The sequence below is a fragment of the Crotalus tigris genome, unplaced genomic scaffold, assembly GCF_016545835.1.
Source record: "Crotalus tigris isolate CLP2741 ecotype Arizona unplaced genomic scaffold, ASM1654583v1 scf7180000017625.6296891, whole genome shotgun sequence".
NCBI classification, from domain to species: Eukaryota; Metazoa; Chordata; class Lepidosauria; order Squamata; family Viperidae; genus Crotalus; species Crotalus tigris.
The window spans coordinates 5,964,172-5,987,136 of NW_024096520.1; the positions used below are offsets into that span (position 1 = coordinate 5,964,172).

The 22,965-nt window shown below is 42.4% G+C and overlaps 1 protein-coding gene across 2 annotated transcripts in view; it reads right to left on the bottom strand.

The window, feature by feature from the left end:
• The window catches only part of SUMF1 (sulfatase modifying factor 1), a 71,068-nt gene extending 52,262 nt beyond the window's left edge, over positions 1–18,806 (bottom strand). For both annotated transcript variants that reach the window (XM_039334132.1, XM_039334133.1), the window contains exons 1-2: positions 18,538–18,806; positions 2,942–3,115 (exon numbers count right to left, since the gene is read on the bottom strand). In XM_039334132.1, the coding sequence (XP_039190066.1) occupies positions 2,942–3,115; positions 18,538–18,795 (432 nt within the window). In that variant the 5' untranslated portion in view covers positions 18,796–18,806. The remainder of the gene's footprint in view (positions 1–2,941; positions 3,116–18,537) is intronic.
• Positions 18,807–22,965: the final 4,159 nt, after the last annotated feature.

Here is a 22,965-nt window from a genome sequence, read left to right on the forward strand (position 1 = left end):
AAAAAACATCTTTTTGACAACCATGACCTGGATGACTGAGAATCTCCATTGACAAGCCCAGATTAAATCCCACCAAATCAGACTTGCTATCTGTTAATAGACTTCAAGCCAAGTTAATAACATGGGTTTCCCTGAAGGAGTTGGCTTGAGATTTGGGGGTTTCCTTCACTCTCAGTTCCTACTTAAACAATAGACCTTTCCTCAGCTCCAAAGTATGTATCAGTTACAGCTCTATTGGGAGCAATATATTCTGGCAATAGTAATCCTGTTGCGCTATGATACATTTTGTGTGGAGTTAATTTAAAATGCAGCAATTGAAGTGGATAACCCCAACAGACTAGGATAACTCTTATTTTGAAGATGCTGGATTGGTTGTTTGTAAGTTCCTAGGCTTAATTTAAAGTGCTGGTTATTATCTTTAAAGTCCTATATGGCTGAGCATTGCGATCTACAGTATGCAGCACACTGCCAAAACTGAACCTCTGTTGATGACATTTAATTTGGTTATCAAGAGAGAGACTTTTGTAGCTCCCATTCCTTAAAGACAAGTGACAAGTGATAGGCCAGTTCAGTGCCAGTCACTATTTTATGGAATACACTTCTTCCAGAAATACAGATGGTCTTGACTCAGCTAAAATTTTGTAAACAAACTAAATCAGCTCTGTCCTAGTGTGTGTCTCACCTTTAGAAGAGATTAGTTTCATTTTAATGATACCTATGGTAATTATTGATGGCTTTTAATATTATTTTTTTAACCACTGATTTTTTTTTTACTTTGGTTTTTCACATGATTTGTTGTTCTCCACCTATAGTTCACTATAAATAGGGGGATTACAAATATTGTAAAACAACTGTTTTTAAAGATTTAAATCACTTTGTCATATGCCCAGAAAACTCTTATTATTGGGCAAATTAAAGGAGCTCTGGTGACGCAGTGGTTAGAATGCTTTACTGCAGGCTAGCTCTGCCCACATCCAGGAGTTTGATTATGACCAGCTCAAGGTGTCAACGTTGCTAACATCGGATGTTCTTGCTTTGACAACATGCAAAATGCAATGCTTTCTCCACTGCTTTTAGAATTAGTCGATGCTGGGAGGGGGAATAGGGATGAGAGTCCTGCTAGTCATAACAATAATAACTTAGCTGTGGGAACCCAAGGACATTGGGCCCAGAGCTGATAGCGTTTTGGGGGGCTGGAGAGTTGAGGAGAAAGCCCATGCTTCAAGCTAATTGGGGAATGTGATTTATGACTGTTTATTGGAGGAGGGAATTGTACTTTGTTACTTTGTATCCAGGGGAGGGGAATTTAGTTTTTGGTTTCAACTATGTAGTGCCGAAACTTTGTTTCTCAAATAAAAGATTCGAAGTTCTTTTGAAGAGTTTCACCTGTCAGAACCATGACACAAGATTGACTCAGCCTTCCATCCTTCCTAAGTTGGTAAAATGAGGACCCAGATTGTTCAGGGCAATATGCTGACATTGTAAACTGCCCAGAGGGTGCTAAAAAGATACTATAAAGTGGTATATAAGTCTAAGTACTATTGCTATTGATAAAGATCCAATAAATAGAAAGCTTACAAAAAAAGGCATGCTTATCACTGCTTTTTTGATAGCTTTTTCAGTCTTCTCATGGAACACTGATGGGTTGCATCACCCACTCACAACTGCAGAGTTAAACAATTATACCTACAGACAGCATAGCCAATGACTGCACTGCATGTAAATATCAGAAGTTGCAGTCTAAGTCATCTAGAGGAATATGCACTGGGGAAGGCAGATCATTAAGCAGCAACCTTGCAGTGTTGACTGAATGGGAAAGACACTGACAGACACTAGTAAAACATTTCCATATGCTACTTTTCTGCCAAAATTATGTAGCACTTGCTAAGAGTTTAAGACCTGTTGCTTACCAAAGGCTAACTAATTGGCCCTGGATAAAGGTGGAGAATTGAGGAATAAATGGACCCAAAGAGGTGTTTCGTCCACACAGTAAACTTGATGAAATCTTCTGTCATCCTGGATTGATACTGTATTCTGAATCTGAACCAAATTGTCACCTATCATATACCGTATGAGCAGTTTCCCAAGTCATGATTTCTCCCATAGCTCTATAATGGTGACCTGAGGATAGAATGTAACCTGTTGAAGGAGGATATCCTTTCTGCTATGTCCAACATTTATCTGGCACGATCCTATAACAAGCAATAGTGGTGCTTGTTGTTATTGCTTATTATAGGACCATGGCAAATAAATGTTGGACATATCAGAAAGGATCTCCTCCTTCATCTTCAATAGTGTATCTCCTGCTTTACAAGTTGGTACACTGTTCAGTAAGCTCCTCTAAGATGCTGCTACTGATAACTAACTAATAAGGTTGCCTTTGTTTCTCTTTCTTTTGTTGGGTGAGGCAAAAGTATTTTTCTTCTGTGTAGATTTTAAAACTTCCCTCCAGAAACACAGTGTTCATTTCTAAAAGGGCAACTTTCAGTAAGTTATGTGGATGTCTTTGTGTGGGTTTTTCCTTTTCCTTTGTGCCGAGTGCTCCAAAACCTCTTTAGGGGATACAGATTCCAAATGAAGAGCTTAGAGACTTGTTTGTGGCAGGGTCCGTTCTTATTCTACAATTGGACTAATTGTTATAAGAGAGATATATCCAGGGAATTGGTTTTATCATGCTGAAAAGATCAAGTCCCTCTAATGTATTGACAATACGAAGTAAATTGCTGGCACTGCTAGGTTTTACTAGTATGTCCAAGGATACCAAAGACTTTTGCCAATTTTATAACATTTGGGAATGTTTGTCGATGAATACCTTCTCTTTTTCTCCGGTGTCTAAGAGGAAAGCCATTTCTCTGATGCAGCAACATTTATCTCCAGCTCCCAAGCTCCATCTGGACACAAACCAGACTGCTTTGCAAAAAGACCAACTTCTTTCACTTACCTCTGTAAGATAGCCAGTAGCATTCACAAACTTCTCAAACTCTGCATTGCTGACTTCGTAGCGATCCATGAAAAAATGACCAATGTGGACTCTCCTTCCAGGCCCTTCTCCATCTTGTTTTATAATGGGCTCATCAGTTCCCATTGTAAACACCCCGGCTGGAATAGGGACCATCTACAAATTGAAGAAGACCCTTTCAGATATGTTTAAATCTTCAAATGCCTCCTCTATCTGTAAGGACCTACCTCAGCTAAGCCAACCCAAGAAAGCAGAACTCTTGAAACAAGCATTCTCTCAAAAGGAAACTTTTATTAGGGGCTAGTGACAGCAGGAAATCAAGGCGAGATATGAGAGGAAAAACCCACAAAGCGATATATTAAAAATGGCATTCAATACTCCTGCCCACAGTGTCCCAGTGTTCATTTGAATCCCAGCCAATCCACAGGTGGCATCGTGTTTTGGTAACCGGTCTTTTCGGAGGGCTCTTCAAGGTCTCTCTCACTTTCAATATCTTCTGGCTCAAAGCACAACCTGTCTCTCAGATAAGAGTGAGATATTCCTTCCCCTGGTGAGGGCATTAAAGCAGACAGTGCAAAGCATCCCCAAAGGCGTCCCCTTCCCAACAGAACGGCAGGCAACAAAGAAAGCTACAAAGTTAAAATAACTGAGGATACATTTGGGGGGGGGGCTAACACTATCTTTTCTTACAGGATGTAAAAATAACTATTGGACAATATCTTCAAAGTCCAGAATATCATCAGCCAACAAATGGCCAGCACATAAATTTAATAAATAAGATACCGGGTAAAACATACTTCAATTTACTGCGATAACTCAGTGAACTGCAGTAACAAAACATAAAAACAACCCCATGTCAAGAAAACCTGTGTGATTAGGCAGAAAGAGCAGAGGTACAAAAAGTAAGAGATGATGAAGAAAGTCCAAATGACTGGTCAGGAATTTCAGCTGTGAGATCTGTAATTCAAGATATGTCTCAAAACTGCAATTGCAAATCATATGTAGTGGCTAATGACGGATAGTGTCAGACATTCTTAAACCACACACTCCACTCTGAAAACACAGCAAAACATAACTTTTTTTAATGATGTAGTTTTCTGAAGCTAAAAGAGACGGAACTGATCTGATCATAGGAAACAACTTTTGGTTATTGCAAACAATAGAGCTAGAGGCATCCATACCTGAGTACATTGGGAAAAGTGTCAACTTCGTTTCACTTCAGACATTCAGCGGTCACCCAAATAGTGACACCAACTCAAAACCACAGGTTGCTGCTAATTTGTACACTATTCACAAATTGGTCTTGGCAATATTCAGATGCCTACATCTTTCTATGTATTTTTGCCATCTGTGTTTTATGTCAAGAGTGTAAACAAGGTCTTTGGCTTAATGGAATAACAAGCAAGAAGAGAGAAAAAATGTTTAGATCCCTCTCTAGAGAACCATTTCAACAGAATAGCTCAGTGGATACAACTAATTTGCTCTTGTCTCCAAATTGTTAGACTAATAAAAACTTTTGTAAATCTGCAAGAAAGATATTAATTCAAAGCTGGGGACTAAATAATCAGATTTAAAAAACACCAGGCCATATTCAAGTTGCAGTTTGCTTATTTAAAAAATTCCATCTTCCTGTAAAAAATAAATCTTTGGTTAACTGTGTCACTTGAATCACTATCTTTTCCTTACTAAAACATTATATATAGATAGATTAGAGCTGGAAGGGACCTTGGCGGTCTTCTTGTCCAGCCCTCTGCTTAAGCAGGGGAACTTACACAATCTCAGACAAGTGACTGTCTAGCCTCTTCTTAAAACTCTCTAACGATGGAGCGCTCACGATTTCTGGAGGCAAGCTGTTCCACGGGTTAATTGTCCTCACTGTCAGGAAGTGTCTCCTTAATTCTCCTTAATTAATGTTAAAAGAAATTAATTTTAATAGGTGGGAGTATCATGACGTTCTAAATAAATAAAAAATCAGATGAGTTCTAGAAACATTGAGACAATTCTTATAAAAAATCATACAATATAAAGAGAAAAAGGTTTTCACTTCAGCTCTAATTTTGTGAGTCAAGATTATTTTTCTCATGTAATTAATGTAATGTAATTGCCTTGTTTTGAATAGATTTCTGACACACATTTTAAAAATATGATACAACTGTACTGGCCAACTCTAAATAATAATAATAATAATAATAATAATAATAATAATAATAATAATAATAATAATAAAGTTGGAAGGTACCTTGGAGGTCATCTAGTCCAACCCCATCAGCAGGAAACCCTATACCATTTCGGACAAATGGCTGTCCAGTCTCTTCTTAAAAACTTCCAGTGTTGGAGCATTCAACGCTTCTGGAGGCAGGTTGTTCCACTGGTTAATTGTTCTAACTGTCAGGAAGTTTCTCCTTAGTTCTAGGTTGCTTCTCTCCTTGCTTAGTTTCCACCTGTTGCTTCTTGTCCTGCCTTCTGGCGCCTTGGAAAATAGCTTGACTCCCTCTTCTTTGTGGCAGCCCCTGAGAAATTGGAACATAGATCTCATGTCCCCCCCTCGTCCTTCTCTTCATTAAACTAGATATACCAAATTTCAGCAGCCATTCCTTATATGCTTTAGCCTCCAGTCCCCTAATCATCTTTGTTGCTCTTCTCTGTACTCTTTCTAGAGTCTCAACATCTTTTTTACATCGCGGTGACCAAAACTGGATGCAGTATTTCAAGTGTGGCCTTACCAAGGCATTGTAAAGTGGTATTAACACTTCACGTGATCTTGATTTTATCCCTCTGTTAATGCAGCTTAGCACTGTGTTAGCCTTTTTGGCAGCTGCAGCACACTGCTGGCTCATATTTAGGTGATTGTCCACTAGGACTCCGAGGTCCCTCTCACAGTTACTACTATTGAGCAAGGTACCCCCTATACTATACCTGTGCATTTGGTTTTTCTTGCCTAAATGTAGAACCTTGCTTTTTTCACCATTGAATTTCATTTTGTTAGATAGTGCCCAGTGTTCAAGTTTGTCCAGAACCTTCTGTATCTTAAGCTTGTCTTCTGGAGTGTTGGCTATTCCTGCCAGCTTGATGTCATCTGCAAATTTGATGAGTTCCCCATCTATCCCCTCGTCCAAATGTAACTATAGCTACTAGAATATGCTAATACTTGCAAAACTGTATCACCTTTTAGGGCACAAAAGAAACCCCAAGTGTGATTTGTTACTCGCCATGAAAGCACACAAAAATAGCAAGTATTAAACATAAAAAGGCATAAGTATTAAATATAACCAAGTTACATAAGCATCCTTTTAAATGCAGATATTATTGATAATACAGGGACTCCCAACTTTGGAGGGTCCAGTGGATCAATGTGGAATTCTTACAAAAGAGCTACCTGCCTTCCTCTCCTCATGAGATCAAGAAAGTTATCTCGCAGATGAGCTCAAAACAACAGGACAGAATGCTATTCCTTCTGAGATCAACAATGCACTAGACCAAAATGCCTTGCAGCCTTTCCAAGATATCTTGGAAAACATTTGGTTGATAGGGGAGATGATGGAGGACTTCCATGATACTCTCATTGTGGCTCTCTGTAAAAAAGGGGGGGAAGGGGAAGCAAATCAGATTGCAGAAACTACAGTGGTGTATCACTGCTGTCCATCGCAGGCAAGATCTTTGCCCACATTCTCCTGAACAGACTTGTCACTGTCTTGGAAAGGAACCTCCTGGAGGCGCATTGTGGCTTTTGGCCAGAATGGAGTATAGCAGATATGATATTTGCCATAAGGCAAGTCCAGGAGAAGGGCATTGAGCAGAACAAGCTTCTTTACTCTGTCTTCATTGAACTGACAAAGGCACTTGACACTATAAACAGAGGGGCTCTCTGGATCATTCTGAGATGTCATGGATGCCTGGGTAAATTCATCCAGTTGATTCAACTAATCCACAATGGTATGACAGGACAGGTTCTTTACAACAGAGATACACAGGCTGCGTTTGCTATTTCCAATTGGGTAAAACAGGGTTGTGAGCTAGACCTGGTCCTGTTCAATTTGTTCTTGCATGTTGCATGTTGTCATGTGCTGTTCAGGGTTTGAAAGAGGTTGTGTACATCAGGTACTGATTGGATATCTCCGTCTTTGACCTTTGCTGTTTGAATGCACAGACAAAATGCCTCCATACAGTCTTTCAAGAAACCCTCTTTGCTGATGACTGTGCAGTTCTCTCTCTCTCTCTCTCTCTCTCTCTCTCTCTCTCTCTCTCTCTCTCTCTCTCTCTCTCTCTCTCTTTATCTGGGTTTGTGTGAGAGAGAATAATTGGTCTAAAGTCACCAAGCCAGCTTTCATGGTTAAGGCAGGCCTAGAACTCACAATCTCCTGGTTTTTAGACTAGCACCTTAATCATTGGACCAAACTGGCTATTAAAATTATTTTCCTAATTCTCTAGCCTAAAGAGAGCTATGAAAGATTAGTATATAGTAGTAAATAGTATAGTTCATGCGTTACATGTGAATAGCTTAATGGTATCCAAATGTCAAATGCAAGACCTTGTCCTCCAAATCAAAGATCACTATGATGAAACAATCAGTATCTTCAAAGAAATATAATTCACAAGTGAAGAAGAAAACAATAACACTATCTTTTCTGGATATCCCCATCAGCAGAGGAAATGATGGCAAATTAAACATGTAAGTATCAAAAAAACAACTCACATTAACCAAGTGCTCCATTATTAAAATAACAACCCAACCTCCCACAAGAGGAGTTGTGCGAGAACAATATTCAGGCAAGCATATACTGCAGCAACTTAGAATACCAAAAAGAAACCTATAACTTTGCAGCCAAAAGTATCTGACCAATCAAGCTATTACAACACAAGCTATGAAAAGGATAACATCACAAATATCTCACAAAAAAACAGAAACAGGATTTGGTTTAGCTTCTCATTAGAGAAGGAGGATCTTACATACAGGTGTCCTACAGGAAGACACAATGAAGTCAGAGAGGATTCTAGGCTCAGCTGAGAACGTAGTTCTGATTGGCAATTACAGGTGCTACAATGTCTGTTGAAAATGAATTTGTGGTCTGCTGGTTTCTATCCAGAGTAAGTTGGTAGGCAATTTTCATATGGGTGAAAGGTTTCAACTAATTCAAATTTAAAGGATGCTAGATGAGGCCAGAAGAACAGTCACCAAATTCAAGGGTATGCCTGAACAATAAGAGTGTCAAAGAGGAACAGCATTTATCATATATCAAAATGATCTTAGTGTTTGGTTAGAACTGAAGGTACACAGGAGAACATAAAGTGTTCATATGCAAGTGGACCATCCAGTTGCTTGTTAATTTTTCAGTGCAAGATTGGATGATGCCTACAATGTTTTTAAGCCCTTTAACCTAGAATGGTAAAAAGTAATGTAACTTGTAAGTAAAGGACAGGAGTGGGTCTGACTGAAGCACCACAAATTAGGTCACATTATATACCAGAGGGAAAAATATGCTAAGTACACTATGTTATGTTTGCCTAGAGAAGGGGCGTTGTCTTACCTGAACGCCTTTTCTCAGCATGAGGAATGTAGACTCCACGCATGGGTTGATTTAGCCTTCTAGCCCAATCAGACCAAACAATCAAAGTTGCCACGCCTCTGCAGGGTCTGACCATGCCCCAGTTTTCGAAAGGGCGAAGCGAATGATTGTGTGACAAGATGGCTCCGAACTGCTGACACTAACCTAGCTGCTAGTAATAATCAGGGAGGGGGTGGAGTCTACATGCTGAGAAAAGGCGTTCAGGTAAGACAACGCCTCTTCTCCAGCATGTAGAGGAATGTAGACTCCACGCATGGGACATACCAAAGCCCCTATGATCCCACGGGTGGGAAGCAGGTTGGTTAAGTGTCGGTGCTGAAATGGACCACTTGTTGTAAAACCCGACGGCCAAACGCAGCCTCCGCGGAAGCAAACTTGTCGAGTTTGTAGTGGTGAATGAATGGTGAAGGGGATGACCACGTAGCCGCCTTACAGATCTCCTCTATGGACGCCTGAGTCTGCCACGCCGCCGATGTGGAAGTGCTACGAGTAGAGTGCGCTGTCAGGCGGCTTGGGACAGGTAAAGAGGAAGCCTGGTAATAATTGAGCGATACAGGCCTTGATCCACCTGGCTATAGTAGAGGAGGAAACCTTCTGTCCCTTGGAAGTTGAGTGGAAAGAGACAAACAATGCCTCCGATTTGCGAAAGGAAGCTGTCCTCTTAATGTAATGACGCAATGCCCTACGTACATCTAGGTACGTCACACTGCTTTTCTAGTGTGTGAGAAGGATTGGGACAAAAGTTTGGTAGTACAATGTCCTGAGCCCAGTTAAACAGGGTATTCACCTTGGGAATGAATGAGGGATCTAACCTCAGCACCACTCTGTCCTGATAGAAGATACACAGGTCTTCCCTAACTGAAAGAGCAGCCAGCTCTGACACGCATCTCGCCGACGTGATGGCTACTAGGAAAGCCACCTTGTGGGACAAAATGTGAAGAGGACAAGACCTTATAGGTTCAAAGGGAGACCTAGTGAGTGCCTGCAGAACACGAGGTAGTTCCCAAGATGGATACCTGTGTACTACCGGAGGTCTGGTGTTGGAGACTCCTTTCATAAAGGATCGGACCCTGGGATGATGGGACAATGGAGTGGTGTTGGCACAGGTGAACACCGTGGAAAGAGCGGCCACCTGTCTACGCAAGGTGTTGGGCACTAAGCCTTTATCCACTCCATCCATGAGGTATTCAAGAATCACTGGAATAGTGACAGAAGAGATAGACAAACCCTTACAGGTACACCAGTCACAGAAGTTCTTCCAAGTGGCATCATAGATTCGGTTCGTCGCCGGCCGTCTGGAAGCTTGGATCATAGCTATCACCCTTGAAGAGTAAGATCCGCACATCAGGAACTGGCGCTCAGATGCCAGACGGCTAGTTGTAGCCACTGTGGGTTCGGATGGCATATGGCCCCGTGTTAGAATTATCCTCTCTGGAGGGATTTGCCAAGGGGGGGCTACGGCGAGGTTCATGAGATCCGCGAACCATGGACGCCTCAGCCAATACGGGGCCACAAGGATTAGCTCCGCCTGTTTCTGTAACAGCTTCCTGATGACAGCCGGGATCAAGGGAAGGGGTGGAAATGCATATAGAAGGCCCGCCGGCCAAGGGCTGCGGAGGGCATCTGCTCCTTCTGAACCCTGGGATGGGTACCGAGATAGAAACCAGGGAAGCTGGGTGTTCTTCGGGGATGCAAACAGGTCGACTTTGGGCCGACCGAAACGGTGAGTTATCTCCTGAAAGAGATGGGGATGTAGACGCCACTCTGAATGATCTATCGTAGATCGACTCAGAAAATCTGCCTGGTCATTTTCCACCCCTGAAATGTGTTCTGCCTTTAGGGACAAAGATTCTGTTCCGCCCATGACCCCAGACACTGGGCCTTGGACATTAGAATCCGTGATCGAGTGCCGCCCTGCCTGTTGACATGGGCCTTTGCCGCCACGTTGTCTGTTAGAACCAGCACGTGGCGGCCCGCCAACTTCTTGTGGAAATGGCGAAGTGCTAGGTGTATGGCTCTGAGCTCTAACCAACTGATATTTTTCTTGAGATCCCATTGAGACCACCGTCCCTGGGCGAATTGAGATTGCAGATGTGCTCCCCATCCAAACAGACTGGCATCTGTGGTCAAGGTTACCCGAGTCGGTTCTCTGAACAGGGATCCTTTGGACAGTGCTGGGGACAACCACCAGATGAGGGACGTGAGTGTCTATGGTGGGACTCGCACCCTCTGTGGAGAACATGCTATACCCCGTTTCTGGTAAGGGAGTAGAAACCACTGTAGTTGTCTCGTATGAAGCCTGGCCCAAGGCACTATGGCAATACATGAGATCAGTTTCCCTAACAGCTGTGACAGCAGGAGCAGGGTTACACGTTTCTCCTTGCGCACCCTGGTAACCATCGTACGTATGCTGAGCTGACACTCCTGAGACAGGAAAACTCGGCACTGGCTGGTGTCTATTATTGCGCCTAGGTGGAGCAAACGGTTTGTTGGGATCAGATGGCTCTTTGGGAAGTTGATCATAAATCCATGATCCTGGAGTGTCTTGATCGTCAGTGCCACATCTGAACGGGCGTTCAGTGCCGAGGACGACTGGATTAGGATATCGTCCAAGTAGCACTGAACGCGGACTGGTACCAACCTGAGCTGTGCGGCGAGAACCGCCAGGATTTTGGTGAAAACCCTTGGAGCTGATGATAGGCCGAATGGCAGGGCCCTGTACTGATAGTGATGGTTGGAATACCTGAATCTGAGGAAACGCCTGTGATTTGGATGTATGGGAACGTGCAGGTAAGCTTCTGTCAGATCTATGGATGTAAGAAAATCCCCTGGCCGAATACTGCCCAGAATAGAATGAAGAGTTTGCATCTTGAATTTTTGGTAAATTAGGTACCGATTTAGAGCCTTGAGGTCTAGGATCGCCCTCCATCCTCCTGAGGGTTTTGGTACCATGAACAGGATGGAATAGAAACCCAGTCCCCATTGATCTGGGGGTACCCGCTCTATTGCCCCTATGCTTAACAGATGACAAATGGCCTCCTGCATGAGACCTTGTTTCACGGGATTTCTGGATAGGGGGCAGGAGATGAAGCACCGAGGTGGGAGTGTGAGGAACTCCAGAGACAGTCCGTCTCTGATAGTGGTTAGAACCCAATTGTCCGTGGTGGTACTTTCCCATTTGTGGAAATATAGTGCCAGTCTTCCGCCAATGGGAGGAATCCGCCTCAAGTCAGTTTGACTTTCGGAAAGGACGAGCTCCTCTGCCGCACAGGGGCCTCTTAGCCTGGAATTGTGGCTTTGGCTTGTCTCTGTAGCCGGACCGGTCCGATGAGCGGTCTGGCCCTGCTTGAAAGGGCCGATACCCACTCCATGTAGTTCGGTCTGAGCCAGACTTGAACGACGGACGTATGGAGAAAAACGTCTGCCCGTTTTTTTGACAACATGAGCTAGTACTTTCAACTTTTCTTTGTTTTCAGTCAGGTAAGGAGTGAGAGCCTCTCCCAAAAGGCGACCCTTATGATATGGTGCCGCAGCTACTCTCCATTTGTGCCTGGTATCAGCCTTCCAATTTTTTAGCCAGAACAACCGGCGTGCGGCCACATTGGAAGCTATGGCCCGAGCCGAATATTTGGCCGACTGCAGAGACACATCCGCCATGTATTCCAGTGCGGCCCTTAGTTTAGTGACATCCTGGTGAACCCTTACCTTGTCTGGGGATAATCTGGCCTGTAATTCCCTGAGCCAGATTAATGCAATTCTAGCGAAAAAGGAGTTAGATGTTGAGGCTCTTATAGCCCAAGCCGATGCCTGATGGGTCCTTTGAGGGAAATCTCAGACTTCTTGTCCTCAGCCTTAAGGGCCTCCGACATATCTCCTGGGATTTTGGTGTCTGACAGTATGGGGGCGAGAGCCTCGTCTACACTCGGAACTTCGAGGACATCGTTGAGGGAAGGGACCGTATCTAAGAGCTTACAATCTAATCCCCCAAGAGCATAGAAACTTCCAGGAGATCCCCACTGATCCTGAATGGATTTGAGAAATATAGGGGGGCAAGGTATCTGTAGGTTCTTCTTGACCGGTTCCAGAAACAGTGGGTCAGAACTCTGTCCAGAGTCCTGATCGGTCATCTGTGGTTTCACGGGTTCAATTTTTCCGGTGACATAGGCCTTTTGTAAAAGAGGATAGAAGGAATTTGGATTAAACACCCCTACCATAGGAGTGGCCTCCGCCTGAATGTCTTCCTCGTCTGACCACATGCCTTCTTCCGGAATCTGAGCAGAAAAATCTGATATCTCGCTCCCTTCAGATTGAGGTGGAGAACCGTGATCTGAAATCACATACTCCCTGGGATGCCTAGTTTCCGTGGGCGTAGGGGGGGTTGACGGTCCTTGGACCATAATGGCCCTCCCTGAAGCCGCCATTGCCTGAACCACCGCCTGTGAGATCATGGCTTGGAGCTGGACAGTAAATGAAGGATGTTCGGGGCCCCGAAGACCCGCCGCCATCGGCGTGAAAGATGCTGAAGGGATTGGGGGAGGGACGACTGTAGTAACCTCCCCCTGAGATCCACAAGACACTGAGGAAGGTCCTGGCTCAGCAGCTGGAATTGAATCTTGGACCTGTAATCTCAATTCTCGGTCAAAGAGGGACAGATGGTCCCGTTCATATCCCAGCAAGGAACCCTGGTCCAGGGTCTGCTCGGGAGACCAAGCCTGTGTAAGAGGGGAAGGTCGATGCTCCCCTGATGTGGATGCAAGAGGAGGTGAGGGGATAAGCTGCGTCTCTCCTGTCTGCCGCTGGGCTTTGGAGAATTGTCGCTCCAGCACCCCATGTCTGCTATCTGCTTGCTTGTCATCGGCCTTAGAGGTCCGTTTGACCTTGGCCTGGGCTTTTGCAGGTGTATCCAGACTGGATGGCTTGCGTTTTATATTTCCACTGGAGGTGGAAGCCTGTGAAACGGTGTTATCCGCCATATTGAGATAAACAATAGGAAATAAACAACAGGTGTTCACCAGGAGATCCCTGGATCTGGCCTGTACTGCAATAGAAGAAAAGACAGGTTGTCACCAGGAGATCCCTGGATCAGTCCTGTTCTGCAGGAGAAGAAAGGGCAGGTTTTCACCAGGAGATCCCTGGATCGGCCCTTGGTCTGCAGGAGAAAGGAAGGCCACGGCCCACCTGGGTGGTACAGGCCTGCACGAGGGTCTGTGAGGTCCGGCCCACCATTAAGCACGGAGTCACTATGCGATATAAGCCGCGCTACGCTCAGGGGCTGTCCTCCCCATTCAATTTTTTATGCCCACTGTAATAGAGACAATTTGGCCGAAAAGGTATCAATTAAAGATAAGTCTATATATGAATATAGGTATATATCTTGTTTAATTTAATTCTGTTTTATTTTAAATGATTTTTTTTTGACCCTCGTGTCTCACTTAGTGACGGCTAGGACAGTAAGTGCCGACCACTATGCAGACAGCGGAAAACAGGCAAGGCAAGCAGCCATCCAATCTGTTGGCCCTGGATATTTAAAAGGTACTGGTAAGTCACAGTCTGGAATATTACCAGATAAAATGGAGTGAGAGACTCAAGGTATTTTCCCTATGTCCACTAGGCAACATGAGATGGTGCCTATTAAGCAGCTAAATGAAGATCTAAAGGAATGTAATTAGAACTCCTATTTCCCCCCCCCCCACTTAGGGAGAATCACCAAATAAGTAAGTTACTTCGTAACTGAAAAGGCTGTAATTAGGACAAAGCAGTCAATTTAATGTGTGTGATTGGGCGGAGCCCAAAATGGCGGCCGGGACAATCTGATGAGAGATGAAACAAGCTGAGAGAAAAAATCCTCTCCTGCAAGTAATCTGGTAATCAGCTCTTTTAGTCAAACAGTTCACCTGCTGTTTTTTTTTTTTTTTTGGTAATTTACAGCTGACAATCAACAGTAACAAGGAAGTAGTTGAGTAGTGTGAGGATCGAGCCTTCTAGAGGCTCAAAATGGCGCCCGCAGGTTGTTTTGAATTGGTAACAAACCTAAGAAGGTGATTTCAGTTTTCAGCTGAAAATTAGTAGTTTAGCTTCGCATTCACAGCGAAGATCTTGGGAGGGGGTGGGGGAGGTGGATTGTAATGAGGAGGCAGCAATCTACGATCAGCTGTCTGCCTCTGAAAACTCACGGAGAAGGGAATTGATTAAGAGAGAAGAAATGGTGCAGCACTGAGCTCAGAGCTGAACCAATCCCCCCCCCCCAAGAAGGAAAAAAAGGATAGAGAAACCAGGAATGGAAATAACTACCTTTCTGAATCTAAATTAGGAGCCAAATTCTCATGTGTCTTCAGGGCTGAGACCAAACGAAAACTGGGGCATGGTCAGACCCTGCAGAGGCGTGGCAACTTTGATTGTTTGGTCTGATTGGGCTAGAAGACTAAATCAACCCATGCGTGGAGTCTACATTCCTCTACATGCTGGAGAAGCAGGGGAGATTCAACACATGAATGTCAGCAAAGGCTGAAGCTTGGAACTGGCAATGTATTTACCTAGTTTGATTAAACTTGGCTTATATTTGGATTGATGTTTTCAATTTTTTCTTTTTTAAAAAATAGAAGTTTTCTGATCTTATCTGTTTCAATCAGTCCCAGAACCCATGTTTGTGAACCCCTGGTTTTAATATTCTTTTGGGTGTTTTCCCAGTTTATTAGTATAAGAAACATAGCTTACACATTAAGAGCGGTACAAGACACACAGCTCCATGGAACTAGGCCAAATCTGCATAACTTTGCAGAGTTGGAGATAAACACGAAAGTCTCTACACAGAGAAAACATGATTTACAACTGATACTACAAAAACAAATGGATTTACTTCTATAGCCTGTGCCTCAATGTTGCAATTCCATATTTCTCCTCCTGTCTGTCAATGCTGCAAATATTGTATATTCTTGCTTTTGACAATATGCAGAATTGTCTGGTAAATATGGGGTTAATAAAGAGCAGAAGGAGCGTTGGGGGTAAAGCCCGGGAAAGAAAGAGGAAGAAAACATTTGACCTTCACACTAATTGGATAGTGTGAGATATGAGGCTAATTTAGGGAGGGAACATGCTGATAATTTAACTGCTCAGAGGAAGAGAACTTAGATCCTAGCATCCCTCACTTGTGCCTGTGCTGATATTTTGTAACAATAAAAGACTTTTAGGAAAATAAATGCCTGGAAGTTCTTTGGAATGTTTCATTAACCGGAACCACAACACTGTCCTTTCTGTAGAGCGGCTAAAGTTAGTGGAATACTCTAGTTCAGGGGTCTTCAAACTTGGCCCTTTTATGAGTTGTGGACTTCAACTGCCAGAAAGCCAACTTTAGTACTTGGATGGCGATTATTTGAGAAACCCAAGAGTAGTTGACCTAGGCCAAGCCTAGATCATTAAAACAAAATCCAGGGAAAAAAGAATGGCAAATAACCTCCATCATGGTTCCAGAAAAATTGCAAGGATGCAGTCAATAAAAGCTGAGCTTGATTTGATGATATGTTTATGATATATGTCCAAATAGATTACATTCACATCTTGACTAAATAGTGCAAAGGGGAAGAATTACACTTCATTCTCTCTTGGAAAACTGTTAAATATCACAGTTACATAGTTGAAAACAGAATGAATAAACATGTTCCAGATGTGAACTAAATATATAATCCATCTCCTGATCAAAAATAATCCATAGGGTTAAGGGGAAAACACTCTTCCCTAACTTATGTAACAAGCAAGGATAATTTCATATCTCTGAGCCTACTAATCCTCAACCAGGCAGAGAAAATAGTATTCTCCACTTGGTGCTGAAGGGATTAAAGTTCTTCCTTGAAGGATCAACCAGAGCACTATGTCTTCCAAGAAATTCTGAGCTATAGCAGTGGGGGTGAAGACTTTGATCTCTGCCTGCTGCAACAGGGAGGGCCAAAATACTCTGACCTCCCTTCACAGCACAGCACAAATTGCCAGGAAGTGAATGGAAGCCCTCAAGTGATCCATGATCCTCTGATCAGGCCTCCACCATAGCCCTTTCCTGATCTATTAGTTCTTATGCTGGGTTTATACACTATGCCATGTCTTCCTTAACTATGATTAGTTGATTAATCTACAATTTGCTGGATACACACACACAGTAACTCCAAAATTTAAAAGAAAGTATATACTTTGCAATGCTTCCATTTCCACATTGGCTGAGGAGAAGCATCAATTTATAAATAGTGCATATCTTGATTTATAAAATTATATTTAAAAATCTCCAGATGTTTCATGTGATAAAAGCACACATACATGAAAGTTAAAAAAAATTTACAGTATTTTCTGATTAATGTTTTGGAATTAGATGCTAGAATATTCAGTGACCAGACCAGTCTAAGTCAGCATTCTCCAACATAATACCTTACAGATGTTTTGGAATTCAACTCCCATTGGTTTCTTTTGGGGAGTAGTAATTGATGGTGATGAAACATCACAACTCATATAGAAAAAGGAAGGGGCTGTTCATGGTAACACTGATATTACTTTACCCCATACATAGAATGTTACATGCTGCAACATGTTAAAAAAAAAAAAAAACATCCCACATGGCTGCTCTTGGCTGGGTCCCACTGCAGCCATCCTATTCCAACTTCTACCAACTTGTTCTCACTTAAGTCCAACAGTTGCAGACTTCCCTTTAACTCTCAATCCAAGAAGAGTACTTCGTTACCACTCTGTCACAAATTGTTCTCATCATAAATTTTCGCATTTGTTCTTCCTCCAATCCAATCTATCGTAATATCTTTCAGAACCAGCTTATGGTATTCACTTTTATGTCTCTTCCACTTTCACCAACTTTCTATAACATACTTTCAACTACTCCTCAGCTCTTGCTTTTGGCACTTCGACTGTTCATCTGCATGATAAACTGTAACAGCAACTATCACATTGTCCACCATTCTTCAAACATTGTGGATATGAAAGTTTTCCTTTTCATGGATCCCAGTGCTGCCATACTGCAAATGATGTTCCTCAGTGGCACAATACCTATCCAGGGTCTTAACAGATCAATGGCTTTCTGCACAGTTGCTTCCACCCAAACCTCACAAACAGCAACTTACATATCTTCCAAACCACATATGCAATGGCCAGATTATTGGCTTCTCTTGTAATGGGTAGTTTCAGGATCCCTCATACTTCTTTTGCTCAGGTAACCCAGTTTTCCAACTCTCTCTTGTCCTCCTCTGTCACCATTATATTGTAGTACCTTTCTCACTTAAACATTTTCAATTCTCTAATCCATATGACTCAATAGAAAAAAACATTTTCCCTTTCTTTCCTCAAAATTATTCCACCTGAATGTATATAATCTCACCCCACTCAGTGTCACCTTGGCTACGATACGAAGTAGAAATAATGCCAATTTAAGTGCTTTTTAAATATGTATTAGGGCTTAACTGCGTAACAGCTCATGTTTTTCTACATTATCATCTCTAAAAGCTGAAAAAAGACACAGCATATTTTCAGCTGCAAGTATTCCTAATGCAAATGGGATTTTTCAAGGTAACTGATTTGGCTAAGAGTATTGGTCTGAGCTGGATGCTTGCCAAGTTGATACTCAGGCATGCCTTTATTTTTAATTATCCTTTTGTTATAATGCCTTTTTAATACAAGTTAGCATAAAACTTCACATAGCTTAGGACCTCAGCGTAGCCCTAGACTTGGGTGAAATCCAACAGAGTTGGATAATGCCAGGTTACAGAAGGCTGGAAGACAGGAACCTTTGGGCATGAGGCTTGAGCTATAAACTGGCTTGCAGGTGCTACACGTGACTGAGATGGTTGTTCTTTATTTTTTTCTTATCGCATATACGATAAGAAACACTGAACTGAAAGAGACATCTAGCAATCATGTTTCAAGTTATGTCACACGCTCTAGCAACGCTGTTACACCCGCTGTCCGCCATCCCATCATTAAACCTTCATTCCTCATTAAAACCACCAACCTAACGCCCCATTTACTTACCTTCATACCCTCGTTTTTCGAGCGGTCGTCTCCACGGCGATTATTTGGCTGCTGGGAAACATTCGCCTCCACAGAGTATTTCCGTGCAGCTCCTTCCGCGCCGCTTGCCCGACCGTTGCTGCAACCACATGCCCCTTGATCCTCCTCTTCTCCGGGCTTTCCTTTTTCTTCGTTGCCGTCTAAGCACTCTGCAGACCGTAGCCACAGGAGCCAGCAAGCGTAAACCACCCAAAGTAAATTGTGCCTGGGCGCAGCCATATTGTAAGGAAAATCACGTGAAAGAGAAGATGTCAGCTGACCACTTTCCTCCCCCTACTGGTTTTTCTCCGTAAAAAAGTATAATCCCAGTTACTCGAGATTTTCCTTCCAGCGCGTGGTGTTGCACGACTGCAGGAAAATCTGAATACCTGTTTGTTTTGACTAAATTAGTTTCCTCTTTATAAACTGAAACTAAGGATTAATTCTATTTTGGAGAAAGCTGCTTCTGTTGGCAGCCTTTAGGAAGTGAAAATACAGGTGTTTAAATGAGTTACGTACTAGGTATTTAGGAGCTCCTGGAATATGATTTTTTAATCGTATTTCAATAAACGGAGGAGTTTATCTTCCACTGCATCTGTTCAGTGACAACATCATTCCCAGAACTGAAGAACCTATAAACTGAAATAAAGGTCAAGGATGGTGTACCCGCAGACAATAGGGAGAATTTTCTGAAGCTCCTTACAAAATCATAAAAGCTGAAAATAAATACTTGCAAATCAGTGGAAATTACACACTGGCTATCTTTAATATTGTGATGTTAAATAATATAAACTGTCCAGCATCATTTTGGAATAGGGTGGCCTTGAAACCCAATAAATAAATATATTTAAAATCTGAAAAGATTTTAAAACTGAATGCAGTAAGCCAAACTCTTATCTGTGACTTTTTGAGATTTTGCTGACTAAGTTCTTACGAAATGAAAGCATACACTTCTTTTGCTAAGCCATACCTTTCCCTAAGAGCTTCTGAACTGATGCAATTCAAAGAAGCATTTGCTTTAATTTAATCCAATTTTGGAATGCAGTATTAAACTCCATTGCATGCATTCATATGAGCCAAATTTTGGAAGACTTCCTATGTAAGGGATAAAAACAGTGTGGCATTTTCAAATATTTATTTAAATCTCAAGATTTCCTGAAACCTAAAAAAATTCCCGTAGCTAAATAATGTACACATTTTTTTAAAAAAATGTATCCTAGCTTCCTCCTTGTGTTGTAATTCTAAGGATAAGTATATGCAGGTCACACTGAGCCAAAAAGATGCCATTTATCTCTCACATGTGACTGATTGATTATATGCCATCAAGTCAGTGTGGACTCTTAAGGAATCACTGTGCTGTTTCATTCTGGTGGAGGAAGGGAGGGCTGAGTGAAGAATTCTAGGACTGTATATCAAGAGTGTATATTCCTAGCATGGTTACCCAAAGATCAGCTAAAGCAGTGGTTCTCAACCTGTGGGTCGGGACCCCATTTGGGGTCGAACCACCATTTCACCAAACAACGCAGTCTGCCATTTTTCCCCCCTTTTCTTTAGCTGTGCTACTCCCTTTTATTCTATCGGCTTTTGAGCTGAGGTGGCGCAGCAGTTAGAGTGCAGTACTGCAGGCCACTTTAGCTGACTGTGTTCAGCAGGTCAGCAGTTCAAATCCACCGGCTCAAGGTTGACTCAGCCTTCCATCCTTCCGGGGTAGGTAAAATGAGGACCCAGATTGTTGGGGGCAATGTAAATATATATGTATACATTGCTTACTGGTGTACACCGCTTAGAGAGTGCTTGCACTTAAAGCGGTATATAAGTCTCATAAATAAATAAAGAAAGGAAGAAAGAAAGAAAGAAAGAAAGAAAGAAAGAAAGAAAGAATAGACTCTCTTGAATAGAGTCTAATTCTATTGGCTTTCAAAAGCCAATAGGAATTGTCCAGGCTGTCTCTGCCCTGCTGAGCCCGCCAAAAGTCCCATTCTGCAAACGGTGCTGCACCAATTGAGTAGTCTTCGACTTACGACCGGTTGAGTAGTCCTCGACTTACGACCGGTTGGGGGTCGCGGCATTAAAAAGGTTGAGAACCACTGAGCTAAAGCAATATAGGTCCCCAAACTGGTGAATGCATGTAGGTATTGAAAAGTAGAGAAGAGAGAAGAGAATCCGTGGGCATGTCACTGTAGGAAGACACTCCACTCCCCCAAAGAAAGAAATATTTTGGGGATATTAAAAAAAAAGCAGAATATATTTTCCCAAAGGAATAATAGAAAATCTTAGGCAGAAACTCCCCCTCCCTCAAGTCTTTCTGCCCCAACAGAAACTAGGTCTGTGGAAATGCAGTTTTGATAATCCTTTCAGAAAGACTGGAGCCAGAAAGATTGGAGCTGATGGGATTAGAAAGACAAAGATTCCTAGAACCAACAACCCCTCACTCACAAATCCAACACAGGATATAGTCATCAGCCACAAGCCCAGGGAAGTATGACATGATCTTTAGGATATAATAGAATTAACCCACCACCATTAGATTATCAGAAGGACACGCTGAACCTCGGGTCAAAGTTCATGCCACGGGAACAACTCCAAACACAAAAGCCCAGGAAGGTATAAAACCCCACCACTTCCAACAACGTGGTCAGCTGCTTCAGAGCCACATGTCTTGTGGTTCTGCTCTTTAATAAACTATAATCTTCTTTCTAAAGCAGTCTCCATTTTGTTTATTCCCGGCTTGGACTGGACTCTGATGAAGATTTTTTCTTTCAACATCACAATGGAGGGATCTACCAACACCAGATAATATTAATATTAATATAATAATAATAATAATAATAATAATAATAATAATAATAATAATAATAAAGTTGGAAGGGACCTTGGAGGTCATCTAGTCCAACCTCCTGCTCAGGCAGGAAACTCTATACCATTTCAGACAAATGGCTGCCAGTCTCTTCTTAAAGACTTCCAGTGTTGGAGCATGCACTGCTTCTGGAGGCAGGTTGTTCCATTGGTTAATTGTTCTAACTGTTAGGAAGTTTCTCCTTAGTTCTAGGTTGCTTCTCTCCTTGATTAATTTCCATCCGTTGCTTCTTGTCCTGCCTTCAGGCGCTTTGGAAAATAACACATCTTCTTTGTGGCAGCCCCTGAGATATTGGAACACTGCTATCATGTCCCCCCTCGTCCTTCTCTTCATTAAACTAGACATACCCAATTCCAGCAACCGTTCCTTATATGTTTTACCCTCCAGTTTCCTAATCGTCTTTGTTGCTCTTCTCTGTACTCTTTCTAGAGTCTCAACATCTTTTTTACATCGCGTTGACCAAAACTGGGTTCAGTATTCCAAGTGTGGCCTTACCAAGGCATTGTAAAGTGGTATTAACACTTCATGTGATCTTGATATCCTGCCCTTGAGAAAAGAAGAGAACCACTATAACACAAAACCCCAATCCCCAACCCATGGAGCTGGCTCAAAAGAATACTATAGTCAATGGTATCTAAAGCCACCAAGAGACTAGAAAGAGTAAGGACCACCATCTCAGCTCTGCAGGTGATCAGCAAGAGTGATCAAAGCTGTCACAATACTAAATTCTAGTCTGAAACCTAACCCAAGAAAGTCTAGATAAAATCTGCTCCCTCAAGGGTGCTCATCAGTATCAGATGCATAGAGTAGCTAGATAGCATGTGCAAATTTTCAAATACAAGCCTTATTATATATACTTGTACTCCTCAGAGTTAACATAAAGCTAATGTTATTCACTATGCTAAACTATTGTAAAGGTTGAGGTGGTGAGGTTGAAATCTCCAATTCTTATGCCAGAGAAAGCTGTTTTATAAACAACTTGTGATTTATACAGGAAGAATCTTGAATGATACCTGTCAGAGAAAGATATTTAATATCCTATACATTTCTTAAAGAAGTGTGAAGGGTTAGAAAGATTTCTTAGAATGCAAATGAATGTTAGAGTTAAATGTGGTAGAAATGTAGACTCTTAAGTGGGTGGAGAAAAAGGCAGAAATTTCTTCCTCCCCCCCCCCCAGCCAGAAAATTCAGCAGAAGCCAGCTTTTAGAAATGTAGATGTAATAATTCTATTCAGGAAGGTTGGAGCCAGGAAGCTAGAAGCTGTAGAGATTAGAAAGACAAAGACCCCTAAAATCTACATACCCCACCCAAACTCTACTGACCTTTAGGACATAATAGGATTAACCCACCAATACCAAAAGAGCACACTCAGACTCAGGTCAAAGTACATGACACAGGAAATACAAAGCCTCAAACAGGAACAGGAAACAACCTCAAAAGCCCCAGAAGGTATAAAAATCCACCACTCCCAGCTACATGTGTTCAGCTTTCCCAGCCCTCTATCTGGCTCTGCTCTTCAATAAACTACAACCTTCCTTCTAAAGCAGTCTCC